The sequence below is a fragment of the Euwallacea similis genome, chromosome 3, assembly GCF_039881205.1.
Source record: "Euwallacea similis isolate ESF13 chromosome 3, ESF131.1, whole genome shotgun sequence".
NCBI lineage: Eukaryota > Metazoa > Arthropoda > Insecta > Coleoptera > Curculionidae > Euwallacea > Euwallacea similis.
In genome coordinates, this window is record NC_089611.1 from 2976322 (window position 1) to 2991570 (window position 15249).

Here is a 15249-nt window from a genome sequence, read left to right on the forward strand (position 1 = left end):
ATAATAAATGTCGACCAGTAGGATGACTGTAAAGAAAATTTATTTTCAAATTTCCTATTTGCAATTTCATTATTAGCTTCATATTCATTTTATCCAGTTCTACGTGATCGTTAAAAATTCCAAATTTAAGCCATCTTTTAACTAATCAGTTCCTTGACATTATGCTGAGCTAAATTTTGAATTTAAATCTCATAAAATTACGTACGTAAAACTTAAACATTGCGAAATAACATTAAATTTATTGTGAATGTGAGGATTCAAGTTATTACGTTAGAAATGAATTCCACTTGAAGCTTGGAACGAAGGAGCACTAAATGAAGTCTTTGCTCATTTTCGTCTGCAGTCTGCACTTCTAAAGAAACGCTCCCTTTCCGTCATTAAGAGTGCTTCACGATCGATTTATTAAAGCAACATTTCCCACTTTGAAAGGATTCTCCTCGAAATCGAGTATAAAAAATTAACGTGGATTCTTTAGAAATGCCCTCGCTAGCGAAATAAGAAAATCCCGAGATGTTCGTCTACATAATAGACGAGCGAGAGTCCATTAGATCGCGAACGGAAATCTCAAGGGTTAAATCCCCGGCTTTAAAATTACTTTTTGTAGAAAATTCTTAACGAGGAAGTCATTAGGGTTTATACTTGAAAACCTGTTGAGCTGACCCTAATGTACCCACATTGGCGTAGGACCGGATAGTTTTTTGAGACAAGAAATCAATATGCGTAGGCCCTTTTCAGTCTGGTTGAACCTGCCGGTACAATTGCAATGTCAAAAAAATAACATGTACATCATGAGCATACACAGCTTCTCACCCCTATCTAAAAAGGTTTGAAAATGTGAGAATGGCAAAAAAATTAAGGCAAAGTGACCCAAGTGGGGTATATTAGCCGGCCAGATATGGCCGGTAATAAATTACTTTGCACTGGACTTGGCTTTTCATTAATCCGAATGTCAATTTTTTTTAACTGCGTAACGCGAGGTTCTTGTCAGTGAAAAATCGTGTTTGACCGGCGCTTTTAATTCTCCCTTAAGTGTGAAACATGTCTTTACTAAGAGCAAACAGAATCTCTTCCTAATTGCGACTCAACCTTGACCTCAATAAGTTCAAATTTGTTGCGGATCAAGCAAAGTGCTTAAATGGGAACAAAGCAGAGATTTGGAATTGACATTTTATTTATTTTCATCCCATTTTTTCCGGTAAATATACTCGAATTGCACCCAGTTTTCTTTATGACTTCTCGACGTATTTCACGACCATATAACAAATTGTCAAATTGTATTACGTCATTAGGGCTCCGTTCGGATATAAACGATCGAATGTGTATTTAACCAATCATATACGGTTTTTTATGGATTAGATAAAGTAATTTTCCATACATCTGAATGGTAAATATTTCTTTTCAAAAACAAACTTCCGTGTAATTTGTACCTTAAAAGCAATTTTGGGCCTGGAACTGTTTTTCACGCATTTTATTCCACATGACGCAGGCCTTCAATAATAAATCAACCTACCCTGTAGGGGATCCTTAATTTATTTTTATCTAGATAGACGCGGGTTTTGCAGGAGATAAGACTAAATTTCCTGCCCCTTCAGGGACTTTTTTCGATCCCTTGGTAAGGATTTTATTGAAAATCGCTGCCAAGGCATTTTAAAACTCATAACGTCATCCCATTCTTTAAAACACTTCTCGACAATATGGCTAATGAAATGACCTGCATCTTACCGCCATTTTTCAACGTTTCGATTAAGTTTAATGACTCATTTCTTTACTCCTTTATTCTATTTAGGAATAACTTCCCCCACATAAGAAGGGGATGTTATAGCGGTGGACTTACACACTATTTTCAAACAAAACTACCTACCTCTTACTAAAAAATGAAAAACTCTTGTTAACGCTTCGGTGACAAATGTGTCACCGTCTTCAAAACCTACGAAATAAATTATTAGAAAAACGAAATTAACGAAACCAAAGTGTATGGATTATCAACACATAAAATATGTGAAACATTCTGAAAATTTCTTATCTCAACATCTCAGGAATGACAAATTTTTGACAGGAGCATTGAAACTTCTTACTCTCCTCGTTTCACCGAAATATCTTCATTACCTCATTAAAATCTGAGAAAAAACTAATTTAATTAAAGCGGGTAAACAATGTCATAAAAGCTTAACCCTTTTCTGCGAAGAGATGTAGTTAAAATCCCTCTTCCAACATCTTAACATTTTCAGCTTTTTAGCTCTAGTGATGTAACAAGTTCTCAAGGGATATTATAAATGCGTTTTTCAATGAACGTCATTCTCCGTTGAGAGATAAATAGCAACCAGGTATTAGTTTTTTGTTTTAATAAAGAGCAAAGCCGATTAAACTGTCATAGTATAAGAGTGGTGTTCCTGAGCCATTTTTTGTTTAGAGCACCTCCATTTTGTCTGAAAAATTACAGCGTCTCCACGGAAACTTTTGTAAAAGTATACCCAAATCCGCCTTCGTTCCAATTAATTATTCAACACGATCCACTTGCAGAAGTTTTTAATTAAAAATCTCTTATTCGAAGGAAAACACGAATCATTTAAATTTCCATACTTTACCGGGGGAATGGAAACAAGAAGACCGGCAGTTACAGTTTATTTACATCACAAAGCTGAAGAAGTAAAATTACTATTTGCAAAGCGTTGGCGGTTTGGTCAACACATGGATTTCTTAAAAGATTCTTTATTATGCGGAAAAAATCCTCCCTCGATTTGCAAGTAAATGGCAACAAGGCAACGTTCCTTTGTTTTAATAAGAGAATAGCTCTATATTATCGGTAAGCTTTCACGAAATCTCCGACGTTGTCAACAATTGCAGTTATGCACTGTTCTATGGATTGATCCTGCAAGAGTAATATTGCGTCTTAAAACTTAAGGGAATGATGAAATGAATTCAGGAGTGTGGCATTACGGTGTTTGAAACTTGGAATTTGTCATTTCACCGTCTGCAATATGGTACGAACATGCATATTTTTCTGTGACGCAATTTTCTGCCGGCATTTTCACAATGGTTGCTCTAAATCTCCTCCGGTATTGACGATGTAACGAGTGCCGCTTGACGTTTCTAAAGTGTCGCGCATTAAATCGCATATATATGAAGTGAAGAGGTTTAAATGCCTCGTAGCGACGTTTCCGCCATTTTTATGGAAATTTCTAAAGCCGCTTAAATGTGCTTTTTGAGGCGGGATATATGGGTTGAAAACTACCGAAAGAATAATGATAATTAAAATGATGATTTTTAGAGTGGCTTAAAACGAAGAGAATACTCATTTCGTTATCAAACGAAGTCATTGAGACAAAAGAAACAATGAGGAAATAGACAAAATTACCAAAAAAAGAGAAAACTGAAAATTAAAAAAGTAGGAGAGGTTCAAAGGAGGATTCAAAAAGAAAACAAAAGTGAAAAAATTAACACAATCGTTAAACTTCTAAACAAGTTCGCTTTTATGTAAAAAGTGGCAACTCTGCATTGTTCATTTATTTCAAATGAGCATGGTGCCCTTTAAGCTGACCAGTGTTGTCAACTCTTGGTGTATTGTTTTTTTTTTTTGATTTCGTGTTCTGAATACGCGTCTCTGGCAAAACCCTGTCCATTTGAGTACAATGCTAAAATTCCAAAAAAAGATCCCCTTTATCTACTTCCTTTATCCGGTTATGTCCTAATGCAGTGTGTATTTTCCAGCTACGAAGTTAAGACCGAACGGTTCAGTTAAAATTGCTTCCTTCCCGGGACTCAGCTACACTTCTCTTATTTTTCGAGACGATAACGGCGCCTCTAATGGCATTTTGATATTCGATTTGCAATAAAGCTTTCTTATAGTATTCTCCCAGAGCATTCGCTTGTTACTTTTTATGTCCTTTTGTTGTTTTTCTAGACGTTAAGGCAGCTAAAGCATCATGGCCAAGTACAAAATGGCAACGTTGCGTTGTTTCGTGTTATTCGTTTGCTTTAAAAAGATCATGAAAGAAATGTGGAAGTTTGTCAAATTGCGTTTTTTGTATAATTCATGAACTGCATGGTTATTAAAGAAACTGCTACTAAAAATATAGAAACAATATAGGATGCATTTCGTGTAAGATAATTACTCATCACAAAATGGGAACATTGCGTATGTTCGTTTATTTTAAATAGAGCATGGAAGGAGCTGGAATATTTGCCAATTTTTGATTTGTTTTATTTCAAAAACTGTAATTATTACAAAGATGGATGTTGAACGTTATCAAAAACATGACAACGTTGCGTTGTTCATTTGTTTTTATTTTTAATAAAACATGTCACATAGAAAGTGTCAATGTTAACAACTTGTTTTTTTTTAATTCGAAAATTCTAGTTATTATAGAAATCTCTGTATAGAATAACTGGATATCAATAAAAAAAAAACTGACCACACTGCATTGCCCGTTTGTTCCTAGAACTTTGTTAATATTGCCAGCATTTGTCTTCTTATTCAAGAACTTGTTACGAGTTATTATTTAGGAGATTGTTTACAAAACATTTAGAAGAAATTTTAAATAAGTAGTGAAGCGACTCCCAATGTTGTTAATTTTTATTCGTTTTTATTAGATCACTAATTGAATTAAAATACCACTTATTGTCTGATGTTTAAAACGCAAATTGGAGACAAAAACGGAGGCACTTTATTGTCGAGAGACAAACAGTTAATTAGGGAGCACAAACTGGAATCTAATTATCTGGCTTTTAAGTCCAGGGCTGCTCTTAAATTCAACAGCAAACAATATCTAATATTCAATCTAGCCAGTGAATTTTCCTTGCCCGAGACGGAAAGTTTTATTAAAAAGACGGAAAAATAAACGTTAGTAATTTTGCGGCCGAACTTAAACAGAAAGTTTATGGAGGCTTGAAATGAGAAATTTAATAGAGCTGTCTCGAACAATATCAGGTTGAAATTTCCCGTTTTCCGTGTGCGTGAGTACCTCCGTCGATGAAATTAAAAATTTATCCGATCGATGAACTGATGTGGAACGGGCTTTAGACATTTCGCTCGCTTTGTAAGCAATCAGCATATGAGTGTGCATAAATGCGCCAATTAAATCTAAACGGGCTCGTTGTTGACTGAAAAGCGAATTAGCCCTTTGGGAATTTGCGATAGGAGCCCACGTATTACTGAAATTATAATTGCTAATTCCGATTTGTGCACATATACAGAAGAGAAGTCTACAACTGTGTCGATAAAGCGAAAAAACACAGGTTTTTTTTCATATACAGAACAAGTATGGAATAAAACATCCGGTCGAACAAGGCGGGAACAAATCTCAATGCCGGATTGTTAAAATCCCTGCTCAAATTATTTTGAAGAACGATCAAGTTACCTTCAAATAATGCAGTCAAAGTTGAAATACTCAAATTCTATTAAAAAAAACCGAAACGTAACAAAGATTTTATTTAAAAATAAATTTTAAATTTTAATGCAATCATTCGCATTCGCCAAAGTAGCAATGAATATATCGTAGCTGTCCAGGTTTTTCTATAAGTTAACGAATGGGAACGGTCATACTGGTAAAAATAAAAAAATCGCAGTCGGACTGACTGATTAACTGTGGAACAGCAAAATGATATCAAGCGAATGAATAATTTAGAAAGCAAAATTATACCCTAGGAAACGAGATACGCTACTGTGTTTTAGGTCCTTTACTAGGCCCAGGAAGTCTGTGAAAGCTGAGTTATTTTTGGGTTATAATTAAACGATATCGGAGTTACAAGCGACACAAAATGTAATAAATTAATTTCATTTTTTCCCTTAATTAAAAAAAATTGTACGCATTTGGGAACAAATTGTGCCACTAATTCTTGACATTTTTAATTGGTCTATTATAGACTTCTAGAAATATGCAAACATTAGCAAAATTGAGAGGTACGTCGATATAAAGTTTTAAAGCTGCAAACCGGATTCAAACAATTTATTAATGCAACTTTTTAAGTAACTTATTGTCCTTGAAAAGCCAAAATTAAAATAAAATATAATTTTTGTAAAAGGTTAATACCCCTTAAAAGTTTGTTCCGTTACTGATTTGGGCTCTTTAATATAAGCTCAGAAATCCTCTATACCCCAATAATTTAAACATTAATATTATGAAAGATCAGAGACGTACTATATTTATTAATATAATTTTTTTTTTAAGTTATTTAAAAGGTGGGGTACCGGAGACACGCTACTATTTTTTACACTTTTTAATAAACCCAGGAAATTTAATATAATGGGGGAACGTAGGTTTCTTAAAGGAAATCTAAAATGCGTTTTTACAATAGGAACTTCAAAATCTCTTTTTATAAGAGTAATATATCAATTCAAAATTTAATATAATAATAAATAATAAATGTTTAATTACAAAATTTTTTATAGTTTCATTTTTATTATTGTTTTTAGTCATAATAATAATTTACGGAATTCAAGGGGAAATTTATGAGTTTACTATATCGTTGTTAACAAACTGATTAATAATATTTATCGATAAAAGGTATGAAGTTACTCGCTTTTGAATGATATCGATAAGAAAATATATCAAATGATAGGCATCGTTTCTTTGTATAGCAGTTTCGACATTCAAGGTTATTATCTGATGTTTCATATTTTCTAAAATATCAGTTACCATCTAATCCCCGTCAGTAGTGACCACCGAGCAAAAATTTTATCGCTTTTGCATAACACGTCCAAAACGGCGGTTTTCGGGCCTCGTCATAAAGCTGACTTGGGTCGAAAATTGTAAGTTGATTAACGTGTCACGAAGTAAAAAGACCCGAGCAATAATTAATTTTCTATTGGAAATCTGTCCTAAATCTCTCTATTCCTCATCTCCCGTTTCGATTTTCCAGCTCGTGTTTTGTATGACGTGACACTATAGCCCCTGCCAGGCCATTGTTTTCTATATTTGTTTCATAATACTGAAAGCGTACTTTTAATTACTTAACAAAATAATTCTTCTGCTTAAAAGAGCGAGAGTGAAATCTCTAGAATCTTGCTATAAAACTATCTAATTGGGGTCCGGGTTTTCCACTGTCAAGACTCGTGACATACTAACAAAGTTAAGGCTCGAGACAAGGGTCGGTTTATTAGTGTACCGTCAAGATTAGAGTTGTTCGATTTGGCCCACGGCTAAACCGTGTTGTATAAAAGAGAATTAATTGGGCGCCTTCGGTTAACAAAATTAGTTTGTTCGAAATCCGCTCTGGGCGAACTCAGATCTATGATCCATCGAAGTCTGGATGAAACATTTTCGTGGTGAATTTTGGATGAAAGCAAAACAATAACAGAACAATCGAATACTTTTAACAGCCGAAACTTTCTACCCTCGCCTTAGAGTTTCTGAATATGCTTTTGTTCCTTCCGGCTTCATATATTATGCTAAGAAAACTTTATAATGGGGTTGCCATAAAAAAAACCTGACTGGTTTTTTGCCGCGGTAGGTATAATCTTAAGTGGCATCACTCCAAAATAACTTTTTCACACTTTCCCCGACACGTGGAATTATTTATCACCGCCCGGAAAAGCTTTGAGGCGCGGTTTTCAGGGATTTGTTTTCTGCCGACGCTTAATGACTCGCTCCTTGCGAATTTAAAGAAAAAATTGTTCCAGATGAGATAACTTCAGTTTCAGCTTAGCGCTGAAGGCGGTTGCGGCTATATTAAAGCACGACGGTATGAAATAATAGCGCTCAAAAGCCGTTTTCATGTTTGTTAAAAAATATGCATTCGCCATAATGTCAATTGCCGCATCTATAAATATAAGGTCGCAACTGGTTTTGTTTATAGATCTTAAAACTACAAAATATTTAACTAAAACTTGGGATGCCTACTACTCTTGAAGTTATCTCTAATATATAATATTAGGTGTACAACTTTGCTTCCGCCGTTTTTGAATAGATGTATGTAGCGGTAAGTAATGATCGAAATAAATAACCCCATGTGGGCATGCAGGAGCCTTGGGCACCTGTTAACATAACCTCATAAAAATATTAGTCTATTTGTGTCTTCATCATAAAGTTATTCGCAATTGAAAATGTCAGTGTACGAGCCAAATTCTCGTCATTTGCGGGAGGTTTTACTTTTCTGCTTCAATATGAAGAAATCTGCTGCTGAGGCTCATCGAATGCTCTCAGATACTTATGGGGAAGCCACTATTAGTGAAAGGACATGTCGTGAGTGGTTTCAGCGCTTCAAGAACGGTGATTTTCACGTCGAAGACCAACATAGCGGTGGAAGAAAGAAGGTTTTCCAAGATGCGAACTTGGAAGCATTACTTGACGAAGACTCGTGTCAAAGTCAACAAGAATTGGCACAATCATTGGGAGTGACTCAACAAACAATCTCAAAACGCCTCAAAGACATGGGAATGATTCAGAAGCAAGGATATTGGGTGCCGTACGAGTTGAAACCAAGAGATATTGACAGGCGTCTGTTCGCTTGTGAACAGTTGCTTGCAAGGCAAAGACGGAAGGGATTTCTGCATCGTATTGTGACTGGGGACGAGAAATGGGTTCATTACGATAATCCCAAACGCAAAAAGACTTGGGGATATCCCGGCCATGCTTCCACGTCGACGGCCAAACCGTCTATTCATGGTTCCAAAATCATGCTCTGTATTTGGTGGGATCAACTCGGCGTAATATATTATGAGCTGTTACAACCAACTGAAACAATCACAGGTGCTCTTTATCGAACCCAATTAATGCGTTTGAGCCGAGCATTGAAAAAGAAACGGCTGCAATACAACGAGAGACATGATAAAGTGATTTTGCAGCACGATAATGCTCGACCCCATGTTGCGCAAGTGGTCAAGAAATACTTGGAAACATTGAAATGGGAAGTCCTACCCCACCCGCCATATTCTCCTGACCTAGCTCCTTCTGATTATCACTTGTTTCGATCCATGGCACATGGGCTAGCTGACCAACACTTCCGGTCTTATGAAGAAGTAAGAAATTGGATAGAATCGTGGATCGCTTCAAAAGATGTCCAATTTTTTCAACACGGGATTCGTATGCTGCCCGAAAGATGGGAGAAAGTAGTGGCCAGCGATGGACAATACTTTGGATCCTAAAGGTATAATTAGTTTTTTACAATAAAATCGCGAAATTCGGAAAAAAAACGGCGGAAGCAAAGTTGTACACCTAATACAACATTTCACTTGGAGTTGAAACATAAATGGGGACCTGATTTAAAAACAACTATCATCCTGTACACTACTTGTTCCAAATGAGCTATCAAAATCCTTAATGAGAGTAATACACATCTCAAATTTCAAGTAAATATATACAGAATTGCACGATAGTGATAACTAACAAACCACAAATTTCATTCACCTTAATGTCAAGAAATCACTTTGGTGCTTATTCATATGACTATACATTTAATTTGATGCTCGATAGACGCAATGTTCACTTGCAGCGTGATCTATCAGCGTTATTGACATATTGCATCAGTTACTCTATATCCCAGTGAATTATCAGCCAATTATACATCTAAAATAGATTCAGTCATGAAGACTAATGATTGCAGGCTACCACAACATCTGACCAATTTGCCCAAAGGAAACTGTCTCTATTTCTTTACGAAGAAGTTGATCTTTTTTGGACATTGCTCTAAGTTTACTACTCGCATTGTCATCACACGTAGGCGAAAACCGCGCATTTCCCGACCGCATTTTCACCTTTTTCTGTCACGTTTTGTCCATCTAAATCTGACACAGCCACGCCAGGGAAAATTTATTCTGCCTTCGCCGAAGTCGGTGCAAAAATACCACTATTTCGAGTGCAATAACTTTGACTGAGACTTGACAGGTCGAGACTCTCGAGAAAACTTCAATTCCGACATGAATGGAGACGAGCAAACGAATTTCTTTCATTGAGGAAACCCCTGTGAATGCGGTGGACGGTTTCACTCTCAGTGATGAAATGAAATGTAATGAAAAGGGGAATAAACAAATTGCCGATGTCGAAAGGGAAAAAAAACGAAAATTCATTACCATTTCTGCATTTTCTGTGTTAATAGAATTTGCGAAAGTGAGAACAAACCTCTACAAATTTCCACAATAGGATTAAAAAAACTACCACGATTCAAATTCACCATAATGTCGAAAGAAAATTATTAAAACATCTGTAGCCATTTTAAAGGGCATTCATAAGGTTTTCTACTTATAAGGCAATGAAGAACGGGAGTTTCCTAATTACATAAATATATAAAATTTTCAATTTATCAGCTAATTTTCAGTAAGCAGCAATGCAAATGGAGGATCGAAACATCAACTGTTTGTAATCTTGCAATGCAATTTTGCCTCGTGTGTTTGTCAATGCTCCCTTGGACCATTAATAAGGCTTGAGGGTGCTGTATGGCGTTTACTTAGCCACAATGTAATAACAGGGCGACTGTATAAACGACGTATGTTTAAGGGACTGATCAAATACATTAGGTAATGGCTCGAAGTGGGGCGACTGAAGACGGAAATATGCTTTTTATTGGCTTCGGGCCAATCTAAACAGTCACTTTGTTTAATAAAGTAAGGAGTTTTATTGGTTTAATTCATAAAAATTTAATATAAATTTGCAATATATTTTTTAAAAGAAAAAGCAGCAAGGAATGTTGAATTTAGAAATCTGGCAATATTGGGAACAAAAACTGCTGCCATCTACTGCTGAAATTTACAACTATTGGCCATTTTTATACACAGTTACGGATTCACCGGCATACCCAGTACACGAAAAGTCAAGTTTACAAACTTGCAACTGATATCCTACGTAATTGTCAAGTCACCTAGTTGGACAGAAAAATTGAAAAGTTGGGGTGGAAAAATTTTTAAACGTAAAACGTTTCCAGCATTGTGCTTAATTTGTTAAATCAAAAATTGAACATACTTCCTTTGTGGAAGTTGAAAATGTGGCACCAATTTGCCTTAAAGCTTCCTTCATCTACTGATCAAACTTAAAATCATTATTTACTGATATACGATGATTTTTCCATTTTTAAACTAAACTTTGATAAAAAAAAAAGCAATTGCTTGTTACATTGCTAATTCAAAAATTTGACAATGTACAGTAGTAAAACTGACACACGTTATAAATCAATTGATTTCATTGCTAACCCTCACGTTCAAAATACGAAAAGCTTTCAACGAGGAATTCGTCTCAAGGTAAACAATAAATATGTGGACAGACTGCAACTAGTACTTGGGTCTAAGGATAACCTATCAGTTAATGTTTAGTAAAATATTTAAACTTAACATTTAAAAACAACAATTAATATCAAGTGCCAAATACTACTTCAAATCTCACCTAATTACTATTCCAAATTGAATCAACTTCAGCTGTCGGCCACATTTCCAATCACCTCGTTCACATTAACCTGACAAAACTTACCTGGAAACAACAAAAAACAACAATTACAACTTTTAATTTAAATTATTAACTCATCTTACCTCAATCTTCTACTCCCATCGCCCCATCCTGTTCGTGGGATCATCCAACGGCGAATCTCCAATAACGCCGTTCTCTTTAACCCGCCAAAACTTACCTGTAAATAACAAAAAACAACAATCAGAACTTTCAATTTAAATCATAAACCCATCTTACCTTCATCTTCTACTCCTATCGCCCCATCCTGCGCGTAGGATCATCCAACGGCGAAACTCCAATAACGCCGTTCTCCTTAACCCGCCAAAACTTACCTGTAAATAACAAAAACAACAATCATAACTTTCAATTTAAGTCATAAACCCATCTTACCTTCATCTTCTACTTCCATCGCCCCATCCTGTGCGTGGGATCATCCAACGGCGTTTCTCTTCACTCAAAGTGTAGCCCCCCTCCCTGCAAGGCCCTAGCCCTTACATCCTATCGCACTTCCCCACATTAAACATCGGCTTAACGGGGCTGTTTAATGTAAGAAAGCACGTGTGGAGACCTTGTTCTATTTAGCCTTGAGGGCGGAAGGCACCCTTGAGCACCAACGGTATGAACATCACGACTTTCACTTTCACCACAAAAGAAGAAAAAAGTTTATCGCGACACCCACTTTCACTCACGAAATATTAGCTATTCTAATGGCGGATCTTGAGATTCGTTAGAACAAAAGAACGCTGCTACGTTGCCAATTATTATGTTATTCGGTATTATAGATGCCTCTTTGTCGCCGCGCAAGCACTCGACTGAATCATTTGCGAAGTGGTGTAGGTATTAAAACATGCAAAAAATTTACAACCTGCCTTTTTATAATATTAGGGTTTATCGATCCAAAACGCGATACCTGATAGAAAATAACATGCAATATTTTCAGATTTAGTAAAATAGGAGAAAAACTTGCTAATTTAAGGAAATAGTTTCACTACGTAAACAGATCTATAAAACTATTTTTCATTTTTCGAGTATTTCAAAAACGCCGAAAATTTTCTCGTTAAGACTTCGGTTTTTTATTCTCTTTAACCTGGAAACTGCAATTATTGCCTTATTAAAGTGCTTGCAATTATTGTCTTATCAAAGATTAAAATATTTATCTAGTAAGAGGTTCAAAGAAGGTGTTGCTAGACTTTGTTCTCCGTTTCTATTCAAGCTTAACTTCATTTATCGAATTAATTTTGCGCGCCTTCAATATGTAGAACTATTAACATGCACACAGTACAAAATTATGTTTCACCTTTCAATTATTTCGAAAAAAAAACAAATTTTCAACTTATTTTTTACTACTTTTTTTTCGAGTTATGGCGCGAAAACTTAATCCACTTTTTCATGGCAGTTTTTATGAGCTTCAACAACTCTGTCTTGGTTTCATTTCATGATAATTTCAATAATGAAACCGAAACTGTGAAAAGTGGTTTTGCTTTTCATCTATCTTTTCCCATAACTTGGGAAAAAATAAATTCAAAAATTTCGGTTTTTCAACATAACTGAAACAGAAAAAATAATTTTTTGCACCGTGAAATTATCCCTTGAATATACATTTTTTCTCCCAGTTAACGAAGCCTATGTCTATTACTATTTACGAGTGCCCCATGCAGAACATCCTTATCCTGAACACACTATACATATGTTTGTAGCTACGTATTTAGCTTTCTAGATCCATGCAAGTGAGTTATGGATAAAATTCCGCTCATTATCCATCTAAGCTTCAGAGGATAGGGATTTTTTGCATGCAAAGGGAGCCAGAATCTCTTTGTAAATTTTTTCGCGGCGAAAACACATCGCATTTCCAGCGAGTTGGATTCTATTTGGACCCATTTCCCCAGTTTTCTTTTATCTTTTATTGCGTATCATGACAGGGCAGTTAAGCCATCGTTTCAATTTGTTTCAGCAATGAAAGGCCGGATAATCAACTGCTCGCCCCATCAGGATATTTACTTTCTGGAGACCCATGCGAAAAACGAGGTAAGTGAATTGTTTTTTCAAGAAATTACGTCTCTCAAGAGCGGAAATGTCCCCTCTATTGAGAGGTTAAGAACGGAAAATTCTAACATGTGAATAAGTTAAACATGTGATATAAATTTCACAGAGAAACACACGGTGGTGGCTATAAAATAGACAAATTAAAACGCTTTTGGATAAATTAATCGCGGCTTCAAAGCTATTTTATGCCGGAGCTTTAGAATCGGCCGCTTCAAAGCGATAACCGGGCTTTCAGTCAGATATTCCCGGTCAAAAGTACAGAATTTGCGAAAGGATTATCTATGCACAGATAGCTTTATTGTTAACATTCCAACTCTGGGGTTATAAATAAGCCATTTTACCGAAAATAGCGAGGAATGTAATTAATCTAAACGTTGCTGTTTGCTGGGCGAACAGTCAAAAACCGATACTTGGAAAGTTCGGAGCAAAGTAGAGACGTTGCACGAAGGTTAAAAAGGAATGAGACTGCAAGAAGTTTTGTCTCAGCTTTGGTAATAATTTTGTGGCACACGAGGCACACAACAAAACTGTTTTCGAAAAGTTCGCGACGTTATTATAACATGTCGCCGTAAATCTAGTCCACCCTAATGGAACGAAGTTTAACGAGTTTTCGCCATGTTTGCGAGGAAAAAACCGAAATAAAAACTAACCCCGTACGGTCTGCATTGAGATTATAATGATGTATGTCAATTATGCAAATAACTACGGTGGGATCTTAGTTGTCCCATTGGTAAATTACCGCAGAGTATCTGTCCAAGATGTCAATGACAAGTCAAATTGAATTTGAGTTCAACCGTCAGGTTGAATAATGATAGAATGGGTGACATATATCACATAAACAACGGTGATAATTGACGCTATGACATCTTAAACGAAACTGATCAGCAATTTTCCGAAGAAATGTGTGCATAAGTAATTTTTTTCATTGTTTAAAATTGAATAAAATCGGCCAAATATTCAGGTAAGTAAAATATACAGAGTGATACAGCAGTATGAGATCGAACTTCTAGGGATTGTTCAGTGCTACAATAGAAAATGTTTGAGGTATAAGAATCAATGTTCGGAAATGTCTCCCTAAGGCACTACGCTTATTTAACTCTTTAAAGCAGTTATGCGCAAAAATGTGTTTTATTGGGTTTTAGCACGTTTCATTTTAATTTGTTTCCATAAAATAACACTACAGCAATTGTTCAAAATGTTGTCCTTGAACTAAAATGGGCCTGTTTATGCGGCGTACATAGTTTCCGCGGACTTGACTAAAAATTTGATAATCGTTTTGAACGACATCGAATGCCACAATAATTCGTGCAATCAGGTCTTGCTGTTTCCACTGGCTTTCATAAGCCAGAGACTTTACATATCCCCGCAGGAAGAAATCTAAAGGTGTTAGATCGGGTAGCCTAGGGAGCCACAGAAATCGACCAGCTCTGCCAATCCAATGTTGTCCGAATTGACAATTCAAATACTGAATATGAAATCCAAATGTATTTTGAACAATTAGTATAGTGTTATTTTTTACAAACAAATTAAAATTAAACGTACTAAATTTTGATAAAACACATTTTTGCACATAATCGTCTTAAAACATCATAAAGCCGGCGTTAGGACATTTTCAGACGTGGGTTCTTATACTCAAACGTCTTCTATTGTTACACTAAAACGTCCCTAGAAATTTCATAGTTCTGAATCACCCTGTATTATCTTGTCGGGCATTTTACTACCCTACACATTTTTTCACCTCCACGGGATAATATACATTTTATTAGGTGTTTCATTAAAATTGCGTTTAAAGAACGTCAAAAATGTCTTTTGTTTCTCGTTTTATTTGAAATTTAAA

The 15249-nt window shown here is 35.7% G+C and overlaps 2 protein-coding genes across 3 annotated transcripts in view; both read left to right on the forward strand.

Annotated features, from left to right (window-relative positions):
• The window catches only part of LOC136420137 (uncharacterized), a 36463-nt gene that overhangs the window by 16434 nt on the left and 4780 nt on the right, over window positions 1-15249 (forward strand). For both annotated transcript variants that reach the window (XM_066406933.1, XM_066406934.1), the window contains exon 3: window positions 13321-13394. In XM_066406933.1, coding sequence (XP_066263030.1) covers window positions 13321-13394 — 74 coding nt within the window. The remainder of the gene's footprint in view (window positions 1-13320; window positions 13395-15249) is intronic.
• HSPC300 (haematopoietic stem/progenitor cell protein 300) overlaps window positions 1-15249 on the forward strand; it is a 36668-nt gene that overhangs the window by 2788 nt on the left and 18631 nt on the right. The gene's annotated exons all lie outside the window — the stretch shown is intronic.